This window comes from Clavelina lepadiformis, chromosome 5 (genome assembly GCF_947623445.1).
Source record: "Clavelina lepadiformis chromosome 5, kaClaLepa1.1, whole genome shotgun sequence".
Taxonomy (NCBI): domain Eukaryota; kingdom Metazoa; phylum Chordata; class Ascidiacea; order Aplousobranchia; family Clavelinidae; genus Clavelina; species Clavelina lepadiformis.
The window spans coordinates 3,391,661-3,418,062 of record NC_135244.1 but is presented as its reverse complement, the minus strand read 5'-3'; the positions used below and the strand labels follow the sequence as shown (position 1 = coordinate 3,418,062).

The 26,402-nt window shown below is 36.4% G+C and overlaps 3 protein-coding genes across 5 annotated transcripts; 1 reads left to right on the top strand and 2 right to left on the bottom strand.

The window, feature by feature from the left end:
* Positions 1-486: 486 nt before the first annotated feature.
* Positions 487-10,443, bottom strand: LOC143459354 (protein NLRC5-like). 2 transcript variants are annotated; one of them, XM_076956470.1, is made up of 7 exons: positions 10,310-10,443; positions 9,709-9,853; positions 9,461-9,526; positions 5,094-6,434; positions 3,765-3,851; positions 2,498-2,766; positions 487-1,602 (listed from the first exon to the last, which is right to left on the bottom strand). In XM_076956470.1, the coding sequence occupies exons 1-7, from the start codon at positions 10,349-10,351 to the stop codon at positions 1,366-1,368; spliced, it is 2,187 nt and encodes a 728-aa protein (XP_076812585.1). In that variant the 5' UTR covers positions 10,352-10,443; the 3' UTR covers positions 487-1,365. The 2 variants fall into 2 exon arrangements, with proteins under 2 accessions (XP_076812585.1, XP_076812586.1); XM_076956471.1 differs by lacking the exons at positions 487-1,602; positions 2,498-2,766 and adding an exon at positions 2,924-3,103.
* A 1,807-nt stretch (positions 10,444-12,250) lies between these two features.
* On the bottom strand, positions 12,251-17,919 carry LOC143460734 (chloride channel CLIC-like protein 1). The gene is made up of 13 exons (XM_076958345.1): positions 17,054-17,919; positions 16,626-16,779; positions 16,266-16,336; positions 15,945-16,046; positions 15,700-15,822; positions 15,312-15,452; positions 15,125-15,240; positions 14,852-14,924; positions 14,597-14,765; positions 14,188-14,302; positions 13,567-14,075; positions 13,391-13,448; positions 12,251-13,295 (listed from the first exon to the last, which is right to left on the bottom strand). The coding sequence occupies exons 1-13, from the start codon at positions 17,192-17,194 to the stop codon at positions 13,097-13,099; spliced, it is 1,971 nt and encodes a 656-aa protein (XP_076814460.1). The 5' UTR covers positions 17,195-17,919; the 3' UTR covers positions 12,251-13,096.
* Positions 17,920-18,426: 507 nt separating this feature from the next.
* Positions 18,427-25,690, top strand: LOC143460736 (integrator complex subunit 9-like). Of its 2 annotated transcripts, XM_076958346.1 has the most exons (19): positions 18,427-19,129; positions 19,448-19,575; positions 19,868-19,934; positions 20,010-20,072; positions 20,551-20,634; positions 20,988-21,043; positions 21,132-21,218; positions 21,314-21,440; positions 21,732-21,821; positions 21,998-22,154; positions 22,392-22,572; positions 22,932-23,035; positions 23,181-23,309; positions 23,469-23,674; positions 24,145-24,231; positions 24,451-24,549; positions 24,836-24,952; positions 25,133-25,189; positions 25,293-25,690. In XM_076958346.1, exons 1-19 carry the CDS (start codon positions 19,121-19,123, stop codon positions 25,404-25,406), a joined length of 1,962 nt encoding a protein of 653 aa, XP_076814461.1. In that variant the 5' UTR covers positions 18,427-19,120; the 3' UTR covers positions 25,407-25,690. The 2 variants fall into 2 exon arrangements, with proteins under 2 accessions (XP_076814461.1, XP_076814462.1); XM_076958347.1 differs by lacking the exon at positions 18,427-19,129 and having other exon boundaries at positions 19,533-19,608.
* Positions 25,691-26,402: the final 712 nt, after the last annotated feature.

The window sequence follows — 26,402 nt, the reverse complement described above, 5'->3', positions numbered from 1 at the left end:
CGAACTGGCAAACTCATGAGTATTGAGTGACGCAAACATCGATACGGATCAAATCATCTTCGTAAAAGAAATATTAAAAATGTGTAAATAGTAAACATTCTAATTACGATATTAAATACCAAACACCCCGAGTATTTCATCGCCAACCGCAAAAGAGAGATTGTAGAGAACCAGCAGAAGTGGGAAGACATCCCCTTATGTTAAAACAATATAAGAATAAGTGATGTGTCTTATTTCGACTTGTAGTGTTTTGAGTTTGATTCGTTCCTTTCTCTCTTTTATTGCTGTTCTTTTAAATTAAACTTTCACCAGAAGTTTAGTTTCAAACAATCTGATAAACAGCCATTGAACGCGATTACGTCACTAATTTATTGCCAAGGTCATGGCGTCGATTCACAGCAGGCTGCTTCGGTCACGTGCAATTCATCTTCATGAACTTGGATGAGAAGATACACTGAGGTTGGGTTTATAAGTGACCGCGAAAAATAGGTTCAATGTGCGATTTAATCCGGTGAAAAATCGATAGTTGATAGTTTAATAAATCGAAAGATTCACTTGCATTTGGCGATGATTGTAAAATTGATTTGAAACTCGGCATAATAACGACTTTAAACGATGCACTCGCCCACACAACTGTAGTTAATCGGTGAGTTGTGGAGGCAAAGAACATAATTGCCTATTAAGCAACTACTCGCTACAATATCAACAACAATATCAAAAATGCCACCATCTGCAACAAACATAGAAATCATCAAATTTTCTTCATAAAAACTCGATATAACAATAATCAGGCGACGATTAATACAGCATAAAAATATGGAAAATTGTCAAAATTAAATCGTAAAGTTACAAAAAATTATACAAAAAAGCACTCGTAAGATAACGCTCGGGAGTAAAATTGATTGCAAGAGACGCAACACCTTCATGTGTGACGTAATAAACTATAACAATCAAAGCGTTCCGATATTCTAGAAAAGATCAGAGAGGAGTGGCAAAGCACAGAACACGGCGTCAACAATCACATAAGAAATCGCGATCATAAAATGCAAATTTAAAAACAATTTGAAGAAATGTAGAAGTGACCACGACATTGCTGCATTGACCACTCGTAATCGCGCTCGAGTAAATGAATTTCTCAATGCATGAGTGACATCATCAACAACAAGTTCAACAACTGAAGTTAATTTCATAGTTTTAATAAAATTTTGAATTTCTTAGAATGAATATAAACAATTCGTCTACATCTGCTTGTTACGTCATAACGAGCACAACTAAGTTGTCAAAATGAACAAATTACATAAAACAAACAAACAAAAAATTCCACATCATTTAGCGCTTCTTGGAGTTTGTCTCGTTCATACCGATTCACTTCTGTGAGCGAAGTATGGTGCCATCAACATAAACCAACAAACCGGATCCAATTTTGTTCAACGCTGTTCGAAGTTTGCTTCTTTCATCCTGGTTAGCATCTCGTCCCCATCCATCGCCACCAATGAAGCATCTGAACATCGACATCACATCTCTTACGACTCCAAACAACCCGATGACGTCATCGATATTGGATGGTTGCAGATGGTTACCATAGATATCCATCTTTCCAATCTAGAGTTGAAATATTTGTGATGACGTCAACTATAACTTGGTCTATCTCGGTTCAACTCACTGCTAATGATAACGATGCACAGATTCTATCTTATTACAACATGCTATGTGCGTGATTTATATACCAAATAATTTTCATTTCTGGTACCGACCAAAGTTGTAGGGCGCATGCAGGAAATCAATATGCTACTTTGTATCAGTGCAATTAACATAGTTTGAGTTAATTTATCTTGGTATAACTTAACACTAATATTAATAGGAAAATTGATTAATTATCATATCCGAAAAATAAACACAAGGTGGCGCATATTTCACCGGTTGCGGGTTACCAAATTATCAAAACACCAATTGCGTGACTGGGGCCGGTTATAGGAGGGAAATGCGATTGTTGACATTTTGACAACCAGGCTTCCACAAACCTTGACGTCATCAAATATATGTGCTTTTTGTGACGTAGTAATCAGAAAAATAGTGACGTAATGAATAAGTAGACAAAGTAACACTAGATTCGTGATTTAAAGCAGGTTCCAAAACAGCTTTTACGTTCACGATTATAAGATATAGTTTTTTGAATATGGTGACGTAATAACTTATCACCAATTAACCACCTAATCGCGCTGTGATTATGACGTCAGAATAGGCATCAAGTTTTCCATTTCACTAATATTTCAATGATTACGTAATAATATCAAAGGCTTGGGTATTTACACTGACATCAAAATTACTAAAGATTTTGTTTGACCAGTCATAAGTGACTCATAGACATGACCGTACTTATGACTTTTTGCCAATATTACATGGGACAAGTCAGCAATTTAATATTTCGACTGTTCGGGAACATTTAGGCAGAATGTAAACAAACAACAATAAATAATTGATGTCAATAATATCTTACTTGTCCAGGTTTCATCTCTTTTATGACCGAAGCGATCTCGTGAAATGAATTCTCGTCCAGAAAACAGTCGGTCAGACTGAGCTCATCCAATTGCTTTGTGACGTGTTTCATGACGTACAAGAACCCAGGGACCAGGTTTGAATTCATCGGCTGCGGTAATCGGATTGTTGTTGGAAAATGCTCTGCTGCTTTGGTTGCGATGGACGAATCTTTTCCTTTTCCAACGCAGGCGTACAGGTCGAATAGTTTGTCTCTGAGTGCTTTATCATCTAAATCAGTGTTTCTCAAACTTTTTGCGATCGCGTACCACTCGTTCGTTTTTTTTGCTACACTGCGTACCACCTGGCTCCTGAATGACTTATTTTACTCAAATGTACCGGTATTTATTAGTTATTACCGTTATTACTATACCATAACACCAATGAATAGCAAGAAAACACAATTTAATTTGATAGAAGCAACTGTTTCTTCTGCACAAGCTTGTCTATCCGGGGCAACACATTACTCACAGCACATCGAAAATCATGTTCAGCGGTACGCGGTACCACTTAAAAAGCTCTCGCGTACCACTAGTGGTACGCGTACCACAGTTTGAGAACCACTGATCTAAATAAACATAATAGTTATAAAGCGATTATGTGGGTAGAATTGCTACAATAACATATCCATAGAAGTGGGGCGATGCAGATATGTTTGGTGGTCAGCGGGAAATCAAACAAATAAAAATATAAACTACATTGCTATGTAGTCTCGTAAATCTGCAACCACACGTGGTTAAACACTCAATAATAAAAAAACATCAAAATTAAAAATTATGATTGTTACATCACAATTTTATATTGTATTGCGCAGGTTGATGGTGAACTTGCATATCAACAGAAACATTGTATAATTTTATCCAGACTTTGAAAGGATCTTGAGATACCAGCTACGTAATGGAAAATAAGGAATAACGTCAATACATCGCATTATGATATAACAAACATATTTTACATAATAATGACGTGACATATCTTTGCTGTCACATTTGCTAAAATTATATCCAAGTGTGTGTCAAAGTGGTGACATCAGCTGCCTATGTACACATGTGGAGACATTGAGCCATGATGGTTAACAAGTCAAGGTTTGGTTGCAAACATTCACAAATGGATTGCATGCAATTAAGCATTTGCATTTGTCACGACTCATTAAACCATTCTTATACAATACAAATGCCAATTCGTTACATCATTTCATAATCCACTAATAAAACCTTCATATATCTTACCTGTGTTTTTCACATATTTTGACGAGATCTTTGCCAGTTGTTGGTGCAAAGTTTCAACAAAGATCTCCTTTTTCGTTCCAAGGTTTTCTGTTTAGAACAACATCTTTATTAGATTTTTACTTTTTATTAACTAACTCATTTAGCTGAACAAATAGCCATTTATTGGTAAAACATATTGTTTTGCAAAAACTGAATATCAATGGTAACCGGTACACCTGGCAGCATACCTAGCACAAGCACATATCACCATTGATCAGGCATGTCAAGCAGCACAACATTTACGAGTCACATGTCTAATATTTCATGTCATGATAGCCGCATGAGTTTGGTTTATATTATCAGAAGTGGCCACTTGCGGTTCTCCAAAGGTTTGGTTTTATTTAATGAGGCTTAAATATGAATCAGGTCCAACCCTGGTTATTTCATCTTCATTTTGCTCAAGACAAGATCTTTATCCTGGCTTGCCAAGGTCGACCATGATTTGGGCAGCGACGTTTTCACTTTTCCCTCAACTGCACCTCTTTAATATTGAAGCCTCTCTCATCTCGTTCATTCCAAGTCTTCTTGGATCAGCCTCTCTTAGTAGTTCCTGGAACTTCCTCGGCCAACGCTCCTCTCGTAAACTTTGCTGCGTCCATTCTTTCAATATAGCCATCTAAGTCGGTGCTTCCCCGTATGTTTTCCATCTCTGTCCTCGCTCTTTCAACTTGTCCCTTCACTTCAGTGACAGAGTTCTCCCTCAGAGCACATTTGACGACTCACTAATTTCTTCCACCAGCAAATATTCTTGCCGCCACTGTCTTTCTAACTTCTCCATCCTTTCCAGCAAATCGCCCAAGCAGCGAAACTCTTCAACTACCTCCATGGATCATCCTCCTCGTTTCCCAACCATCATTACTGATGAGTAGCTCGTCACTCCTGTCAGCAAACCACCAAACATATGAAAAACCAAACAAAGATCTTAATTGTCTAGTCCAACTCTCAGTGCTTAACTAACTTTCACTTTTAGTCCTTTGCTTATTTCCACTTCTTTCATAATTCTCTCCTTCATCTTTCCAACTGTCTCACAGAATAACTAAATCACCTGCTCATAAAAATCCTCTCATGTGTTCGTTTAAATTATCTGTCAACACAACGATAACAATTGCAAAGTGGAGTGAGCTAAGCACTGAAACCTGATGCATCATAACCTCAACTTCAAACAACTTAAAGACGCCATCGAACACATTCCAGTTCACAAATGGCCACATTTGGATCGCGTGTTGGACGTGCCCGCTATACACGAAATTATCAATTCATGCAGCACTGGATATGGTAAAGAAGACGTACTTGCATCTGAGTCAGGAAGAGGACCCAAATCAAGTAGAAGACCAGAGGTGAATCTTCGAACAACAGACCAGTGGTCTTTGAACAGGTTCTTCATAAATGCCTTGAAGTCCTTCACCAGCATTTGGTAGATGATGTAAAAAGCAGCAAAAAACTCCTGAAAGGTTTGGTGGCAGAAATACAGTCTGCAGTCGCCATCAAATACTCTGCTGTTGGTGGCACCATCGTGAGCAAACAACTGGATGACGATATCTTGAACTGTGCTGGGATCAAGATCAATTTTCCGCAGCTGTTTAGTGGTAATAACCACAGTTCCATTTTTAGTTGCATTGTAGGCGACTTGGGACAGTTTTAACACGAGTTCATTGAAATCCTCTTGGTACCTCAGATTCTCACTACGACGAAGATTTTCAACCACCGTCGCAAATACTCGAGTCAAAGTTGTGGCATCACCGATCCTCTTGGAAGGATGGAATTGGGACGAGATTATCATCTGCAGCATCAATGGATTGTGGCAAAGCGGAACAAGGTTAGGAGCGTTGTTGTTTAGTTTCGTCCAAATTTCATCCGACTTTGTGCCGGTGTAGGCGACAAACATCTTCTTCATGTCAGCAGGAGCCAGGTCACCAAGAAGCAACGTTGAGCTGGGACGTAAAGATTTGGGCACGAATATCATAGAATGGGGGCGAGATGTAAAAATGAGCCGACAATTCGGCAGAAAGTGTTTGCTGCAAAGATTGGCCATAATATCACGTACATGCATTGGAGTTTGGTAATCTTCTTTAGGTGAGTTTCCCTTCAATTCAAACTCGGCTTGGTCAAAGCCGTCAAATATCAACGTGGCTTTGTCGTCGTTTTCTACCAGCCAGTTGAATGCTTGGGCAGATGTGTCGTCATCGAGGCCAGGTAAAGCCTTTTTGCATATAAGCTCCTCAATTGTCAATTTGTCCCTGTAATTCATGTCCATGAACTTTCTGTGCCAGCAGATGTGATGGGGCCAGGTGTAAGATCTCGCCAACCTTTTACTTAGAACTGATTTACCACTCCCTGGGTATCCAATGATGCTGATAAAACTAGAGCCACCATCCTTTCTTAAAAGTTCATCAAAATGGATTCGTTTCGGTTCTTCTCGTTGATATTTCGGCAACTTCGAGAGTTTATCAGAGGGCTGGTATCTCTCTTCTTTTGGAGCGGATTTTCCTTCATAGAAGGGTATTTGAGTTATGCCTGGGTGAACAACGGGAATCTCATCTTTACAAACGTTGACACCTTGAATGCTGAGGTCACCTTCACGAACCAAATATTTAGAATGAAGTTTCAGCGCTTTTTTAAATGCATTTTCTCCTGAAAAATAAAAGAAATTGAACATGAATTGATGATTTGAGAAGACTTAACTAGAAATATTTTACGAGTTTAAATCTTGAGTTTGAAACTTTTACGACTGGTATGGTATCAGAATTTATTCTTGCAACAAAAATTTTATCAGAGACAAAGAATTGAAATTTAACTGGTCGTTGGTTGAGTTACAGCTTGACTGGTGTTTTGTTTATGAGTTAGTTGAGATTTATGTTTTCACCAACGGCTGTTACTCGAATTTCACAAAAATAAAAAAGTCTGTTTCAATAAACACTTTTATCTCTGTTTTATACCATATTAAGCAAGTTCAAATTTATTTACAATAATTGTTATTATTCACATTTATTTATTTCCCGACAAACATTTTTCCAAACTCAATTGCATATCTGTAACAACGAACTGTGTGACCTACTTTTGCGCAAAGTAAAAAATATTCCTCGTGGGCTTCGTTAACGTTATCACTGATGTACTTTCCATGATCAATTTATACAATATACCGTAAAACCTCTATTTGAGCGCCACCTCTATTTGAACGCCACCTCTAATAGAACGCCACTTTTAAAGAAGGGTTGAAAAATAGAGCGCCTCCCTCTAATTGAACGCCACCTCTAATAGAACACCACTTTTAGCGGCGGAATTGTATTAGCAGGTCTCTTGATTTTAACCAGTGAATTTGTGATTACTTACCAGTAATCACCCTGTATTGGTATATTTTCTAATTACCTGTATATACCGGTAAATGTGTTTGGTGTTTTTTCTTTTCATTAATAAACTTTATTTCAAAATTCTGACCAGCTAGTCGAAAAATAGAGCGCCAACCTCTAATTGAACGTCACCTCTAATAGAACGCCACTTTTAAACAAGAGTTGAAAAATAGAGCGCCATGGCGGTGAAATAGAGGTTTTACGGTAATTAAAATAAAAAAGTTAATATGATTTATTTCACAATATTACAACGAACTGTCATGTGGGGAACCAGATCTCTGGCAACAGGGGGCGCTATATAAATATTATTATTAGTGTCAGTTATGTGCAACACCAGTAAAATCTTTCAATGACTAAAGAAAAAAGTTCCGATACCATTCCAGCAGTTACAGCCAACATGGGTATAAATATAATACTTCTGAATCTAACGAAGGATATATTTGTAATTCGGATTATTACTGAAAAGATCAATCATTTTTGAATTTGAATTTTCAAATACGTGCTATGCTTTGCGTGCCATGCATATGCATTTGACCATGATAGCACTTTTTTCTAAAATGTGCTATGATGTCATAATAGCCGTTGACGTTTCATAACAATTGCTTCAGTTATCAATTTATAATCCTGTATAACTTGATACTCATTAACGTATTAGCTGGTTCCATGCCCAGTTGAAGAGAAGGGTCGGGCACAACCGGTCTTATTAAAAGATAACTCTGTAATTCGGTACAAGGACAAAGACTAAAGAAGAAGAAATGCAAATCTACGTATGACTACGATGGAAGAATGCGAAATGGATGAAAAGTACCAAAAATAAAACAACATTTCGGACTTGGAATGTAAGAATGCTACAACAAACAGGAAATCCGGAACAATCGCTACACGAATTAGCTAATTACCAATTGGACATGCTCGTTAGTGAAACGTGATGGACTGGCAGTCTAAAGATCGATTGTGAAGGAAAATCAATGATATGCTCTGAACATGATGAGAATCATCAATATGCTGTGGGAATTGCAATAAACAGCTTCGAACATCCTGCTCGGATGGAAACCTGCAAGTGATCGCATCATAACTGGGTGGTTTCAAAGTCTCCGAACAGAAGCAACAGTGATTCAGATGCAACAATAAAAAATGATGATACAGAAAAAGATTTCTTCTACGAGCAACTACAGGATAGGAGACAAGAATGCACAAATTGGGAAACACAGAAAAAGAACACAACCCACTGTAGGCCAATATGGTTCTGCTTGAGAAACCAAAGACAATGGTGACTGTCTGTTAATGTAAGCTTCGTAGTCACTGACTTCCGTATATCCAACGTCTTTATCCATAAAACCATTCATAAAAACACTTAGAGATCATCTGATGGTAGAGCAGCAACGAAGTATTATACCAGCATCTCCAACGATGAAGGTTGGCAATCCAGGATGTCAGAATCCAGAGAGGTGCCAATATCGGATCAGATTGCAAACTTTGAAAAAGCCAAGTTAAGAAATCGGCTAAAAACTTACAAAACCAGAAAAGACAAAACTTTTTGCAGTAGAAATGTTGACCCTATTACTGCATCAGGGTACAAATTCGAGATCAAAAACAGATTCAAAGTTTTACGACAACAAGAACAAGGTGATGTAGAGGAATTGTCGTCTACATTTAAAGAAACATTGATTATATAGCAACAAACAACACAACTGGGTAGAAAAGAGGAACATAAAGAGATGCATGAGAGGACATGGAAGCTGATGGATGGACCATGACAAAGAATGGGAGCGAAGAAGCCTCAACAGCACATGAAAGAGAAAGAACAGCGACCAAACACAGAAAGCTGGACCACATGGTCAAGCAAATTGACAGAAGGAGGAAAATAAAGAAGCCAACATATATGGGGAAAAAAACCCAAAAGCATGAAAACAAAACACACGAGATAGTTGAAGATACAGAAACCATATATGTGTGATGCAGGAATCTCCATCTGACAAACTGCAACTAGATTTTAGAACACAGAATAGAAACATCTATGGTGCATGAACCCTGATGCCTCAATTGATTTTACGGTTTTTACCTTCATTCTCTACATTACAAGAAAAATGGGAGACTGTATTGTCGTCCGAATTGTTAATAAACAAAACCGAATACACGGGTAACAGAACGGGTCAGTTTTTAACTGTGGCTTCTATGCGCATTGTTGTGTAATACACACATTGTGCACATAATACCCAAGTTGGCCGTCCATTAAGTAAAAACTTATGACAACAACTTTGTCCATAAATTTATAATGACAACATTTCTTTATGGAATTATAAAACTTACTTCTATCTGATTCATTTCCACTTCCTTCTGCTGCCACTGGCTGTGGTACTGGATGGTTGATGGTGACTAGAATATAATTACAAAGGTGAGTTACAACTAACAACGACATAAAAAGTTACTCCAAAGTTTATCAAATTTTGAGGCTGAAATTTTATTGAAATTCTCTTGTGTAAAATCTGAAAACAATTGATTATACCTCGCCCAGTAAACACAATGGCGTATGGCCTCTATGTCAAAACCTTTCTTACCATAATTAATTTTGGGCTGACCACCTAAAACCATGGGGCAATTTTCAACATTGCTCTCACGAATTTGTACGGTTGACATCGCCGCCACATTGCTTGAAGTTGTTGGTTCAACTTCTAAATTATTATCAGTGTTTGGAGCATCGCGCTAAAAATCATAAATGGAAAAATATTCATGCTGTATTTGTAATTTATTGATATAATATCATTACAAAGTATATATATATGGTTGCAGCTATTTTCTTAGTACACGAATGAATGAACAACTGTGAATAACTCAGTACTCCACACTCATAACCCGCAATATAGGCAGGCACGATATTCATGTCACGACTTAAAACGATAAACAGGAAGTCATTGATACACAATGCGAAGCTTCGCAAAGCAGATTTGCGAAAACAGGAAGTCGCCTATATTATATTCGATCTGTATGGTACAACATGCCCCCATCATCACACACCTGTCCACCCCCATCACACACAACAATGCAATAAAGGTGATTTAAACAACACACACAAACAGACTAAACATGACATTTTCAAACTATTGATAATCGTCAAATTATAACATTTTAATCATTTGTAGTTAGCACAAATCAAAATACCTCATTTCGAAATCGATTGAAAATGTGTCTCAGCACGCTCATCTTGCTCGCAGGTTGATGATCAATACAGCACAAAACTTAACACTCCCAGCAGATATTTGTAACATTTAAGAGATCTGTTGATGTAACAAAAGTTAAAAGTTGAGCAGTATAAACGGTAGAGGAGGCATAACAGGTCATATTAAGCGAACTATGTGTAGTGTTTTGTACTACTTTTGTATTGTATTCCTCATAATCACGCCGGTTACAAAATACAAACACGATTCTATAAAAACTGAATTAACCCAGATGTTAAAACCATGACGTAGTGACCCAACATAGATATCATAAGACAACACAATAAAGATAGCACTTCAATACAGATTTTCTGTTGATAAAAGCGAGCGACTTAACTTTTAAATCAGTTTGCCAACAAAGCATTCTTCGTCATTATTTTCTCGGATAAACGGTACCCCAAACAAAGTACTGTATTGTTAATCGCTTAAAGTCAATATATCGCCCCCCTTCCAAATTTTGAGCTGGCTACGTCACTCTACTGCAGCCTGTGACAACGTCAGCACAATTTTTTCGCCCCAGCAGTCAATTGCAAAAAATTACCGATTTGGTTCTTTGAATGGGAAACCCCCATTGCATGACAACAAAAGGAAGAGCGTTTTGCAATACTGGGGTTATATTATTACGTCATTATGTCCGGTTATGTTACTTAGGTACAAAGTAAAACCAGGAGTACTGGATCTGTCGGAGGAAGCTGAAGAATCTACCTTTGTTAGTCTACCTTCGTTTGCTTTTGGAATTCAGCCAAGCAATGCACTGGTGGATGTTCGCAATCATAGGTATAGTGCCAAAACTTGTCCTCCCAGCATTGCGACGTGATAATATTCATTCCGATTATGGTTTTGAATCAATGGAAAACAAACGCTAGCACAGTGGAGCAGTGTTGTAATGACTTCAATGACTTGACTCGAGTGTCGTGTTTTGTATGTCATGAATTTTGTACGTTTACATTTTGTTTTGTATTTCATTCCAAGACTAGGCTATTTTCACTATGTACAATAACTTTCCGTGCCATAACGTGCCATTCAATACAATACAATACAATGTTGATATTGAGCTTACAGCAATTTATGTTGCAACCCAGCATACATCTTGACATCTTGATCGATGTACAATACAGAATAACTGACTATTCTAGAACAGTCTAGAATAGTTTATTCCGGATCTAGAATTTTGAGACCTATTGTAGAATAGCATAAAAATTAAAAATATTAAGCACCGGTAGAGCTTTTGTTTTCAACTAGCAATAGGGTCACAAAATTAAGGGTATGGTTCAAGCAAGTTAACAATTGTCAAATTGATATAACACACTGTTTAATTCATGACGATTAACGCACCCACCACATAGTATTGGAATGTGAAGTAACAATCGACAACATCATCTCTTGCACGTGCCAATGAAAAACTTCAATCATAAAATAAAACCGGTTCCAAAGAGTGGGAAAAAATACGAAAATTAGATTAGAATCTTTTGAGAATATGTTGTTTAGGATGCGTCAGTCTAGACTCTAGAATGAGCATCCCTCCCAAGGAATAATGATAATAACGCGCCTGCTGCATGCGCTCTGACCTTAGTGGCGTGGGCCAGTTGATGAAAACTGTTGCCGAAATGCTTTCGGTGTCCACGGCTAAACATTATATGCCATTTTCAAAACATATTTAAGTAAAGTTTACTTTTTGCAAACATACCGTAAACTCGTAAGGCATATGTAGGCTTACAGTGTAGCGACCTTTGAACGATTTTCTCCTTGTCGGTATCATATTTCCATTTAAGGAATAAAATGTAGCCTACTGTAGGCTCGTAGCATATACATTTGTTTTATTGCTTTACTATTCATTCTAATTTAGAGAATATATGCGCGAACTTCAGGCTGGCAAGCACGCAACTTCTGTGCAGTCAAATGTAGTCTTGCGACAAATGTCAAATTAAGACAGTGACTTCATCACACATCATAAAACAAAGCCAGCAAGCCTTCTTTCCCACCACTCTTAGTTCGCCATAACAGTACAGTACTTAGAAATGCGCAGTAAAAAATTTGGAATTGTGAAAAAGTTTTGAAAAATAGAAATTTGTCATAATAGGTTCCACCGCAAAGTATAAAAGTGGTGGGCAAAACACAGAGTGTTAAAAAGGGCATACGCCGCAATTCGTTACACTACACGAAGATCTTGTATAAAAGTTTCCAATTTACCATTTATTCGCTTACAAATTATCAAAATTCGGCTACAAAACCAATCAATATCCAATATAAATTCTGACACAATCACAATGCATTTGCAAGTCTGAAATTTGGCAGTCACGTACGTATTGTAACGATTTATGGAAGAGTACAGTTGTTAATTTAACGCGGGAGCAAAGGTGCTGATTTCTTTCTGTTTCAACTAATCGAAGCTAATAATAACTAATAACCGAACTAATAATCGAAGCTAATAACCGAGCAAGAACGGCCAAAGCTTGTAAACGCTACCACAAATGCAACCTTTTGCAAGGTTATTTCAAGACAAGCACTTTAGAAACGTTAACTTTGCAATTTACCAATTCGATTTTATTGTGGGGACAGCCCCATTGCGGGAGCTAATTCAATTGAATCAAAGCTTTAACAAGAAATAAGAAAAGTTTAAGAAAATATGAATACGAAATAGAATAGAAGAACGCGCAATAATACTCGTGGCATTTACAGCAGACGGAACACTGGTAAATGACCCATGATTTTTCAAGTCAAAACAATGTGGTCAAAGGTGGTCATCATTATGGTCAAACGATAAGACCTCCACACTGGACGTCGTACTCTCATTATCCGCATCAACAACTTCCTCAGCTGTTGTGGTTACTGCTGAGGTTTGAGCACTAACCATTGGTTTCGTTTCATTATTGTCATCTCTGTATGACGGAGGCCGTTCATCAACCACATGGCGGGCGAAACCCACGTGCCTGAATAAAGAAGATTTAGTTTTTTGAAAACATAACGTGCACGTTTTAACGTACTGATGTGGAAAACTATAAATGATATCATAATTAAAATTTACACGGTTGGACGGCGATCTCCAGCTTCATCCAGTCTACTTGAGTAAGGTGGTGGATTTCCTACATAAAGATGGGTTAAAAAAATAAAACAACGACAATTCAAACGAAACAAAAATGAAAACAAAACTAAACTAAACAATCATCTCGAAAACAAATACTGAAGAAACGCTAAAAATACCCAGGTGCGTGTTTTCAAGGCCATCGTAAACACTATCTTCACTGGTATCTACAGGGCAAGGTCGAGGGGTTCCACGATAACGCAACCCGTCAAAACTACTGTGGTCAGCATCACTGGTTGGTGAGGAATTTGAGCGGTGCACTGGCTGTTGCTGGGCAGGGATGAATGGAGACGGGGGATATGGTAGGTGGGGTTGAGATACCGTTCTTGGGTTAAAATTAGGGTAAGGGCATTCCTGCATTTGCTGAGAAAGATTGGGGGCTCTTGTACCACCCTGTGACGTCAGGCTTGCTGAAGTTGGTGGAGGAGCGGGCATGGGGAAGTCCGTGGTGTTTGATGGCTCTGTAGAAGGTGGTGATGCTGAAGGTGTCTGAGGGCTCCTTGAAAACCACCTCCGCAGACCGGAAAACCAACCGTTGCCTTGTCGTGGTGGTGCTTCTATGGCAGGTGCGTTTTGTAGTGGCTGGTCAATATTTTGAAGAAAATTTTGCAGAGTTTCGATCTGCTGCCTAGGTTCCGACAAAAAAGTCAAATATTCAACTTTAACTTCATAATGTTAAGAAAAAACCTGCTCCGTATGTGTCTGCAAGGCTCTAAAGAAATCAATAAAAAAATGCCAACCTCTGATCGGTTAGCATTTGATTCATTTGAGGAGTATTATCTATATATCGTTGTGGACCGATTTCTATTCCTGACCAAAACGGCAGATGAAGATTCCAGCTATATCCAAAGCAAACTGCAAAAAATGCACTAGTGATTATTTTGCCTTTAAGTTATTCATAAATTTTACAATTGGCATGCGCTACAACATGCCTTATGATTGGCTTCGGTATACAAGTCTTTGATTAGTATATGATGGTATATAAACACCACATTCATATAACCTAGGCAATAATCAATATTCTAATAGTGATAGGCTTTACAGTAAAAAAGACAATGCTAATACTACCTCAAAACTACTGCAGTTGTGGTTGCAAATGATCTGTACTATAGCAGTGCACAAAACCATGAATAAAACTAAAGCATTTACTTGTCAGTAAAAGAATAGCTGCAAGCATAGCAATAATGACAAACACAAATGCTGGAATCCATAACTGCACTGGTAACTCAGCAAACATATTGTTGAAAGTTTTGCTAAAAGCCGCTCCCATGTGGGACAAGGGTTCGAATACAAATCCTGATATTGTTACTGCCAGTATCTGAAATATATCATTAGTTATTGCATTAAACAATTAGCAACATATTATTAATACTATGTACTGTACCAAATTTCTGTTAGATTTACTTTCGTCGGTGGTACTTTAAGAATAGGATTGATGTAAGCTTCATGATATTTTACACAAGGATCTTTGCCAGTGCTGAGGAAAACATGCATAGCTTACAATATATGTGTGTGTCTATAACACTATATAAAGTTAACAAATATATAATGTAACCAACAAGGAAAGCAATTTAGACAGGGTTAAAAAAATTTGGAAATTTCTTACATACTACTGGTTATCTGGACAATATGTTCCTTATTGAGTACGAATGACAATAAAACAATAAGTTAACATACCTAAAATAATATCTTGCAATGTTGGACACATCTTCTGCAAATGAATGAACATGGTCACTTTTCTTGCAGTGCTCTGGCACATCGGTAGCTGATGACATACTTTCAGCAACTGCCAGCTGAAAACAAAAAAGTATCTTAATTTCAAAGTACACATGGTTGTAAAGACAAGCACAGTGAAATTCCAAACCTGATACTGATGCCTCCAAGTCCAGATAAAGCTCAACAAAAACATGACGACAAAAAATCTCTTCAGCTGAGATGACCAGGAGATGGAACTAAAGACTTCGAAGGAAAGAATTGCAACAAGCAACCAAAGCACAACACAAAACTAAAAATAAAAATTCCAAAGTCAACAATTCAAGTGAACTAGCAAAACCAAATTTTAAACATGATTGATGTTGAAATACTTATAACTACAAGTTCAAAAATCTTCAAAGAATTAAATACAATTAGTACTAGAGGTAAGAAAATGGCTACAAATCATGTTTTATCATGTTTCGGTTATGATAGATAATTATACAAGAAAACTTGCTCCTAAACATAGCACAACTCTGGTAAAAAAATTTTCATATTACCTTAATTGCGTCATCGACCTCTATAAGAAATGTATCCTCAAACTTCCAACGCCATCTTGCTTGGCGATCGTTATGGGTTGGAAAAACTTTTTTGAATGAATTTTCTATTATTTCTGTTACCTCCTGCACAAAATACATTGACGAGAATAAAGTTTGTGATGTTTTATTGAAAAGTATTAATCCAAGCAATGGGTGTTAAATTCGCCTGCCTGACTTACAAAAACGAAGTATTCTAAAGTTTGTACCTGAACAGAAATATGAGAGGAATCATCGATAAAGTCTTGCAAAATGTTCCAATCACGCTTATCAAGTTCAACTCGTAGGTCGTATTCAGTAAAATCTGGAGGCTAAATCAACATAATATTGAAATATATATTTCATAAATGAGAATTGACACACAGGGCTAACTTTGTAGCAAGTATACATTAAAGACCGGCATAATACAAAAAATGTAGGTCAGGATGTATTTTACAAAAATGTTAAAATAATTTTTTACGTTAAAGTTTGCAGAAAACAAGAGTTACAAATGAAGTTAGAAATGAGATAAAACTACAGTCATTGCTTACTTGGCCTAAATCAAGCAGTTTTCGTTGAAATACAGCAGCAAGTCTCTTTATAAACATAGATTCAAATTCCACTATGAAATACAACAACAAATTTTCACCATTAGGTGGTTTTTATAAAAAAAGAAAACTACTAAAATTAATGTGAAAAATTATAGAGTCGATAATTTAATTAATCCACCAATAGAGTCATTTACAATTGAGCGTGTGGCAATTGGTTTTAGGTTGATTCAACCCAGAGTGATTAAACCCAGGAGGATCCAACATTTATGGGTTGAATAGGCCTCAAGTTGAATTGTCCTGGGTTTAGTTAAACTGTTAATCATCCGGGTTTAAATCGACTGACCAACACGACAATCATACCTGAGTCAGATATGATAGAAGGACTGTCACACGAGCATTTCTGTGCAACTGCTTCGGAGCACTTCGGGCAATCAGGACATGTAGGACACTGCTTTTGATGTCTGACTTCAGTAGTCCCTTTTCTTACAGCTGGGTCAGTTATTTGATCATCATTCTGTTATATCAAGTTGAAGATCAATTAAGTTTAGTCATTATTTAACACTATGATATCAACCGTATTTATCCTACATGTTATGATCAAAATGGTAACTATAATGATTTCTAGGAAGAAACAGTTTAGCAGCAGAAGATGCAATTAATGAATTCCTCAACTTAAAACTTAAAGGTTTTGTTAAAATCTGAGATCACATGTGATCAATCTGGAATTGAAGTACATATCGATATTGTAAAGTAAACTTTCTTACTCTGTATAACTATTCAACACTTACTGGAAGCTTTCGATTCTTTTTCAGTACGGGATCGAATGTCAACATGTCACCAGGATCGACCCATTCATCTTCAGGTATTTCCTGACAATAGGACACAGAGACAGACACAGTCAACAACAAAATGAAGCCACAATAACGCATTTGAAAATTATAAATGGCCTGCTAAATTTAAAACTTTTATGCCCAACCTAAATAATTTATCACTATCGGCTGCTGATAAAGAAAGTTTTTGTTGTCAAAATTGGATGACAGGGAATTCCTCACGTAGCATGAATCTTGCCAACTTTTAACAGTAAGGCTTTATAAGCAAATTTATGAAAATTTGATAAAATTACTATCCAGTTATATTGTTTAAACTTTTACGTTGCTTGCATTTTATCGCCACCTACTATCGAAGTCCTACCAATACCATTGCGTCATTTTAAAACATACCGTATTATCATTTTTACACCTACTGTGTCGATAATCTTGTAGTGATTGGGCTTGCTTAGCGCTTCGCACATTCAATAATATCACCCAAAAAGATATTGCCTTATCACACCTCTCCCAACCAACTTTTAAAAGTCATGTTCATTCCTTTCAGTTTAACTTCTCGTCAGAGCGATGTTTGTTTGCCTTTGAAAATATGCCACTTGTCATAGCAAAAAAGAAGAAGGTTAAAATGGCGAAAACAGGAAGTAAAGCCGCGGAAAGCCATATAACCGCACGTTGACTCGAAAATCCTTCTGAACACTACGATCAGACCGTGCATTCCATCTTTACTCTTCGGAGTATACTGATGTACTGACAGGTTGCTTTGCTAAGCTGACTCCACTCCTCAAACTATTTTTGACGTTTTTCCTGTTAGCTTATGCATGCTAGGTTACCCGCTGCAGCATACAACATAAAAGTGATGTAAAACTATCGGGTTTAGTATACAAGTGCACAGCCACATGAAGCCACAATTTGAGTATCTGTGGTCTAGTTTTCAAAGACATCTTGTGGTTGTGCACTTGTACACTGGACTCAAATTAGCATGCAGTCCGTTCAATTACTGTATGTTTATTTTGCTATTATTAATTCATGAATAGCAAGCCTAGTTTGTAGTTCATGAACTCTATGAAGTAAGGTTTCTATGTCGTTATTCTACTAGAGTTAATAAACAAACTTGTGTGTATGACAAATATATTATACAGAATCTTATTCATTAATATGTGCTATGCATTGCTTAGGATGTGCTCCCTTTACAAAACAATGAAGTATGTATTTTTTATGACGAACAACACTTACCCGATTTAACTTCGATTTGAGAAAATTTCTTACTAGGGTATTTCCCCAAAATACTTTTTATTCATGTTTTAGTAAATAGATAACTTTTATGCTAGTGGAAGCACTGAGTACTGAGTCGGAATGGTTTTTTACTGTCCCCCACTTCAAGTTTCATAGTTTTAGCAAAGATTACTAAATACTTCTACTAGTATAGATAGGCCGATACGACTCCATACCCGAATATCACCTTTGTCACTATTTGCAGCGGCGGCTTAGCGAACTGAATCAGCCGGGAATTTAGAAATATATAACGGCCTTGTGCCAGACTGCAAAGTATGGCTGTTTTCAGCAAGATCTTGGGTTCGCCAATCAACCAAAATTGGCATGAACGGTGCACAGAAATGCTTAGACGCAGTGGAAGTGCGCACTTAGGCGCGTAAAAAACAGTAATGTACATAGTTTGAGGACTTTGAGGGTCTACTAGTAAACTAGTGCACAACCAGATGACGATGACAATTTGATTCGCTGGGGTCTGCTATGCAAAGGCATTCTGTGGTTATGTTCTTGTATACTAGACCCAGTTTAACTTAGTCAATCTTTAAATCAATTGAAAATTGAGTGCACAGAAGTTCTGTCCAAGTTGTTAAGTGCAAAATATCACATCTTAAGTGTCACACTGAAGCTCATGAAAAGCAGTATTGAGTACGCCTATGATGTCAAATATATAAGGATATATTTCTCTAATGATATGTTAATGTGGTAGTTGCAGGATATTAAATATTGTCTGCTGACTGAAGCAAGCAACCTACGTCTACAATCATGAAGCTAGTAAGAGCAAAAAAGATTGAAATTGTGTTTCTGTTAAAAGATTAGATATAGCTTACAGTCTGTCACTGTCTTCTTACAGTCTTTCCATTTTGACTTAGCTACAATATGGCCTATCCTAACTATTAAGCTCCCGTTTTTAGATCTTCCACTCCGTAAATCTGTACCAAATAAAAACATTATAGGCCTAGATCTACAGTATGTCATTAACTGCACTGAATCATTTGCTAGTGACAAGCGATATAGACCTAAATAGCATTAGAGTGTAGCTAACGTGTCATTTCCTTACAGACTGATACACTTTTTGTTTTTTTTTTCCAGTACAACCTGTCAGCAAGTGATACATGCCCTTGTGTGGTGATGAAATTCAAGACGTGCACAATCATGTTTGACTGTACCTTAGATCTATCGTCACTTAACTATTTTCTTCCATCTTGCTTAGTTAATAAGTGAGGATTGAATTTACATTTTTTAACTTTTGGGTAAGGTTGTAAGAGTCAAAATTTTCAAAAATAATAACCAAAAATTCATAGCAATAGGTGTCAAACTTTGTCATCATAATCATTTTTAATAAGGTCTCCAGAAAAACTAAATGACTTTTATGTAACTGTTTAATTAAAAGCAAACATCTTTAGTGTAAAATCATTGTTGTGGCCTACTTATTTTATGGGATATTTCTGATATTTCTAATGTTTTTGTAAATACCAACATGATATTTTTATTAGATTTTAATTTTTGTAGCGCAAGACTAATGAATCTGCCAAAGTGGAAGTTAAAGGATGAAAATGGAATTTTAGTGACTGATTCGGTGAGTTCACAAATTGATTCTTTTATTGTTGGGTGCTTGTTGTTTTTGACAAGGTTTCTTTTGCTTCGAGTGCAGGACTTGAAAGAATGTTCTGGAAAAATATTTGTTGATAGTTCACCTGAATTTTGCTTTCCAGAGGTTAGTGAAAAAGTTATGAATTTTCTTGAATACCTTATGCCAGTACTTGTACGCTGCTTGGAAATAAAATTGCAGTGAGACCTTTTATTTCGAAGTTCATTCATCTAAATGTATCACTATCTCACACAAATTTCAAGGAATAAATTTTCTCCTATTTTTTTAAAGCATTATTTATTATTTTTTTGTTTGTTTTGGAAATCACCCTTAATGATACAATGCTTTGGGATAGAATGGTTCGAATTAATGAGGTCTCTATACATACATTGTACATATAATGTTTATTGCGTACAGCGTATTGTTTGTGCAATCTGCAGATGCCATTAATAAGCATTGTATCATCACGTTGTTAGTCACATTTATGGTTGTTGAAAGTATTAACTTGTTCTAGTCATTTCTACAAAAATTTCATGAAATTTTATTGCTTCAGAAATTATGGCAATATAAGCTTAACAGTTCTTAAACAAACAATTATGCACAGACTGAGCTGCTTGACCTATCTACAGTTGACATTATTCTGATTTCAAATTCACACACAATATTGGCATTGCCATTCATTACAGAGGTGGGTATTTTATTTTTTACTTTTGTAAAGAATGACTAATTTTGTAAGAACATCCACTTGCGCTTACATGTTATCAGCCAATATAATCCAATACTGATGAAATTTTGTTACTTGATACTAATACAAATTTGTTTGAGTCAAGTTACATGATATTTGTGTCAGAACGAAATTGAGTAATCTTTCTTGTTGTAAATCTTTGAAGTACACTACTTATTATTAATACATGCCCTTGCTTTGTCTTATTGAAATAACTTAAGTTTTAAATTGATCTTTTACGACCATTACATTATGGTACTGTTCAGGCACCGCAGCACAGCTCATTATTTTCAGTTTTTAATGAAAAGCTTTTATAGTACTTCGGTTTTCATGGAACAATCTATGCTACTGAACCAACTCACCAGCTAGGCAAGTAAGTTTCGTTTGAAAACAATCAAATTAACTTGTAACCTGCAAGAAACATGTTGAAAACTTTTTCACGACAAAATATTTTTGGCAAGATTACTCATGGAAGAGCTGATAGAGTACTGCCACCGTGTGCCTAAAAGCAATCAAGCGACAAAATGGAAAAATAGAAAATTAAAAAAGTGAGTACAGTAATATGTCACACAGAGATCATAGCAGCAAATATTACACGGTAGCAATTAAATTTTGCTAAACAATTTTTTTGCTTTGGTTTCAGGCAACTTCCTTCGTCTCTATCATCTTGCTGGGATCAAGATGTATCGTCATGGCGACATTGCTACAGTTCAGACGACCTGCAGTCTGCTTTGTCAAGGATGCACGTTGTGAGATTCGCAGAAACTGTGGTAAGTAGAACATTAGTTTTATTCTGGTTGGTTCATAGCTTTCATGAATGTTCACTTCTGTTCAGATTCAGACCACCAGGTAACCACTGCTTTTTTTTTTTGCTTTTTTTCGCTTTTCTACACTTGTTTATGGTTTTACTCGTCTATTATTTAATTTTGTTTTGCACATTATATTGTGCTTGTATGCGATGCATTATTATACAATTGCCACTGTTATATTGGAATATTTTTTAAAGCATTTTCGATATGAAGTGATGCATTTTTATGTCTTAAACTTTATGTCTGTCTAAGAGTATCTTTGGGGCATTGAAAGTCACAGCTTACAGTTCTGGATATTCACTTGGAAGCTGCAATTGGCTTGTGGAGTCTGATTTTGAAAAGGTATTTTTTGAAAATAACAGGATATAAGTATTTTAGTTAACTTTGTATCAATGTCAAGGTTACTACTTCTTACACTTGCTTAAATATGGTCATATTATTTTGTAATAATTAGACGTCTGGTGTACATTGTTCTAGTTTTATGATAAATAAATGATTGTGATTATTATCATTTCTAGATCACCTACTTGTCTAGTAGTTCATCTCTAACCACCCATTCCCAGCCTCTCGATTCGAAGTTTCTAAGCAACAGTGACCTTCTAATATTCGCCGGCCTAACACAAGCTCCAACCCATAACCCAGATAGCATGCTGGCTGAACTCTGTTCATGTTTAGGTGAATTAACATTTCTATGTCATCTTTGTTAGCCGCTAGATTTGTTTCTATTGTAATAGGCTCATTGCCAATTATATTATTGGTGATTTTCGGAAATACAGTTCTCACTTGGAATCTGGGAGATGATCGATTTAGTTATCATTATCATTTCTGTTCTCCGTCTACTATCTTGTAGCTGTATTGGGTGGACAATGGTTATGGTTAATCTAGTTCTAATAATGTCATCAATCGTTTTAGGTAAAACGGTTAAAGCAAAAGGCAATGTCTTGATTCCTTGTCTTCCGTTTGGACTTCTATATGATCTTCTTGAATGCTTACTCTCCTATATGGAGACATCTAATATTATCAATGTTCCAATCTACCTGGTTTCTCCGAGCGCAAAAGCTTCGCTTGCACTATCACAGATCAATGCAGAATGGTTTGTGACAATTTTGCTTCTTTTGTTGGTTAAATAGCTATGAGCAACTCATAACACAGTATATTGGGGTGCCATATATGACCTATACGCTTGGTATTATTTGTTTTTCTCTCAAATGTGTTTACCAAGGTAGGTTTCTTACTTTATTTGATTTGTGGTTTCTCTGATTGAAAATATTAGGTTTCAAATGTTTCTCGTTTTTTGTGCTGCCTGAATTCTTAAAAACATATTTCTTGGACAAGTCGTATTTTACACTACATCAGCATTAATTTCAAAGTTTAATATAGGCCAGCATACATTTTGTTTTAAATACCTATTTTTCTCCCATTAATATTAAAAATAGTAGATTTGTTTCCCAGGCTACATCCCAACAAGCAAAACAAAGCATATCTTCCTGAACCCCCCTTTCCACACGATGAGTTGATTCAACTGGGTAGACTAAAAGTGTTTTCTGGCACTTTCGGTAAGTGGTTTTTGTCATCATTTTATTTCTTTCTCCCTATCAATAGATTGAGATATGGGGATAATATATATTTTCGCAGTTAAATTATATCGTATATCCATTCATGTATAATGGCCTACTTTTAAACAGCTGTGTTTAAATGCAGATGGGCTTTCATCAGGATTTAAGAAACCATGCATCGTTTTTGCGGGCCACCCTTCATTACGGTTTGGTGACGCTGTTCATTTTATCGAAATGTGGAGAAAAAGTCCACTGAACAGTATTATATTTGTCGGTAGGTTGTTGCTGTCTGCATGCATTATATCCAGAAATTTGGCGGCTGAATTCTTGGTCTATAGTCTATAGCATATATTTACTAGCATTTATTCCTTAGAAATGTTGTTAACATTTTAAATAATGATAACTGCTATAATTATTGGTTTTACATTTTCAGAGCCAAATTTTTCCTACCTGGATGCTTTGGCTCCATTTCAACCACTCACGGCCAAGGTCTTTCATTACCCAATCGATACACGAACCAACCATCAAGATGCCAGTCGCTTAATTGACAGTCTTCATCCCGCCCAGGTGGTGGCGCCATTGAGTTATATGAAAGCTCCATTGACTTTTCCTCATCGAACTGATCTCAAGTTGAATTTGGTTGGTTTTCTAATAAGTCCGAAGTCATAAAAAGTTATAATAACTGATACAATTTAACAAAGCGCAGTTATCGGATGAACCAGAAAGTTTTTGTTTAAGAAATATATCTTTTGCCCTTCAAATTAACTTCAGTTTCTACAACAGAAAAGCGGAAAAATATAACTAAACGATAAAATTGTCACTAAGTAATAAAAATTGGAAATAATAATACTGGCCAACAGTTAACAACAAAAGGTGCTTAACTGGTGATGGAATTCTTTAATGAAACCAACGTTTCACAAAGCCATGGCTAACAGTTAGTTTAAAGTTGGTTGTTGTTAGTTAATTAGTTTAAAAATTGTAAATAGTAAGTAAACAACTTGAAGTTACAGTAAACAACTTGAAGTTTGAGCAATTTTTTGTGAATTATTTATTTGCCATTAACTTTACTATGCGTTAACTAATTAATTTATTCATTTTATACAATGCAGGGATGCCCAATGAACATTCTTGAAAAGTCAGCAGTTTTAAGTTTAAACGTGAAAAGAAAACATGAAATGGTTGATCTGGAACCAGAGGTATGCAAGTTCTTTCATGAAGCACAACATTTGTCAATTAATAGTTCATATGTGAGGCGATTTTTATTTAAAAGACAAATTATGGAAGCTGGTGTAAATTTGAATAATGTAGTCGAGACAGCTGAAGCTTGTTTACTGCCATCCATCTTCGAACAGGAACAACTAATTCTGAGTAAGGCAATGTATAGCGTTTTGAACGTAACTGGTTGCTATGTTTAGCTTGCTTCTTCGCTTCTGCCATCAGAAATCCTACCTGGCGTCTTGATGGCGCCAATTTCTGCACAAATCGTGACCAGAGACAACAAACATATCCTGAAGGTGCTCCTAAATTTTATTCATAGAAAGAAGATGTACAAATAATAATTTTTTTGTTTTGGTGAAAACTGTTATGAGTCAGAAATAAGGTGTCCTATTTTTGTAAAAATATTGAGTGTAGTAACTGCTCTATTGATAATGTCATTATGCTTGGTATTTAAACTATCAGGTGACAGGAACTTAGGTGTGCATTTTACCTGCGATTTTTGTGGTAACAATGCACCCTGTTTAACATGTTGACGTCTAAAACTTGAAGTTGGATAAAAATTGATATACCCCTTCTTTTCAGCCAATCCACAAACGCACTTCTATCGGCCGAAAACGAAAATTTCACGAAGAAGTTGTTCACAGGCCGTTACTTTGTGGAAAACTCAACGTCGGTTCGTTTGTGGAGAATCTAAAGCAGGTGGGATAGAGCCCGTTGTAGGAAATCTTTTAAGATGATGATCAAAATGTTTATAACGAGCGATTTTTTTGCTGCATTTGTGAGTAACAATGCTTATCGTTCGTGACGCTTGAACTTTTTTTTGAAGTTTAGTCCTGCATTTTTGACTCAGTCGTTTATATATTTTAAAAAATTTCGCAGGAAGGTTTGGCAGATGTGAAAGTTGAAGAGGGTAGTGCAGGAAAAATCATATTGCTGGTAAGTACGGGATTCGGTTGATTTCATGCACGGAATGTATTATCCATTAACATTGTTTCCATGTAGTTGCAAGGTTGTAGAAATTATGTTGCTTTGTTTTTAGCAAGACACAGTCATTCAAATAGAGGGGGATTCGACGCATATCGTCTGCCAAGGAAATGAAACCCTGCGTGTAAAACTACGAGATATTCTTCTTAAGAACCTGGATGGCATTTAGGGTTATGTTGACGTTCCATTGGAATATGCAACTGCCTCGTCGGGCCCAAGTATCCCCGAGCCTGTTTCGCATTAACTTATATCATTTCGATAACCTGTTATTTCAAACAAGGCATTAAAGGGCGATGATGAAAGACAGCGTTTTTGCTACATAAAAATGACTGGAACAGTTGACAGGCGTAAATTCCTGATATTGTCCAGATTCATAACCGAACTGAACCGGTATTTCCAGGACATCAGTTTGCGTGCCGGCTTAAAGTTGATTTGAATAAAACCACTCTCATGCTTTGTGTTTTTTGTTTTAGTGTCTCGTACATATACAGAATTAACATCATTTTAGTTGGTTTGAACTTGCGAGACTGAGCAGGCTTTCTTTGAAACCAAATTAGCGGCGATATCGTAAAGTGAAAGAAATTGAGCTGTAATTACAATTGTCAATAAAGCGTTTTGCACGTGCAAAATGATTATTCGCTTTTTATGCGCTGTTTTACGTCACCTGCTACCTTCTGTCCAGAAAGGATTATGTATTGTGGCTGAAAATTCTACCGGGAGAGATTTGTTTTTCAAAACGAGAACCTTATTTATCGCCTACTTTGTTTGAAGCACCCCGCACACACTATTTGCTAACATTCGATTTTAATCGAATTTACTTATGGCTTAGGATAGTGCAAAAGATTGCTAAATTGGTTCCACTTGTAACCACTGGAGTGTGACAAAAGCAAAACACTTTAAGCGTACCACTGAGTTTGGAAAAAGTTCAGAGCAAAAACTGATAGTTTAGGACAAAACTTTTGCTAGCAAGGTCTGGTGTCACGTTTCATTGAATGTGTGATTAATGTGAAGTCAAAGAGATTCGTGAGAAAAAGGCTAAATGTTTCAGCTGAACTTGCTCGAGGCGTAAACAGGTTATTTTGGCAAAATTTGGTTTCAGGCAGGCTTTGTTTATTTTAAACTTTTAAAACAAGGTGTTTCGGAACTTTTTCCAGTTCATAGGAAC

Excerpts from the sequence above, each read along its gene's own strand:
- LOC143459354 (XM_076956470.1), bottom strand. The coding sequence starts at position 10,351 with ATGAGCGTGCTGAGACACATTTTCAATCGATTTCGAAATGAG. Across the intron at positions 9,527-9,708 it reads TCAGCCCAAAATTAATTATG|TCACCATCAACCATCCAGTA; the intron begins GTAAGAAAGGTT and ends ATTATATTCTAG. Across the intron at positions 1,603-2,497 it reads AAGAGATGAAACCTGGACAA|ATTGGAAAGATGGATATCTA; the intron begins GTAAGATATTAT and ends TTTCAACTCTAG.
- LOC143460734 (XM_076958345.1), bottom strand. The coding sequence starts at position 17,194 with ATGCGTTATTGTGGCTTCATTTTGTTGTTGACTGTGTCTGTCTCTGTG. Across the intron at positions 15,453-15,699 it reads AGGTCGATGACGCAATTAAG|TTTTGTGTTGTGCTTTGGTT; the intron begins GTAATATGAAAA and ends TTTTATTTTTAG. Across the intron at positions 15,241-15,311 it reads CTTGGAGGCATCAGTATCAG|CTGGCAGTTGCTGAAAGTAT; the intron begins GTTTGGAATTTC and ends TTTTGTTTTCAG.
- LOC143460736 (XM_076958346.1), top strand. Across the intron at positions 19,576-19,867 it reads CCATCTTGCTTAGTTAATAA|CGCAAGACTAATGAATCTGC; the intron begins GTGAGGATTGAA and ends TAATTTTTGTAG. Across the intron at positions 24,953-25,132 it reads TTGTGGAGAATCTAAAGCAG|GAAGGTTTGGCAGATGTGAA; the intron begins GTGGGATAGAGC and ends AAAATTTCGCAG.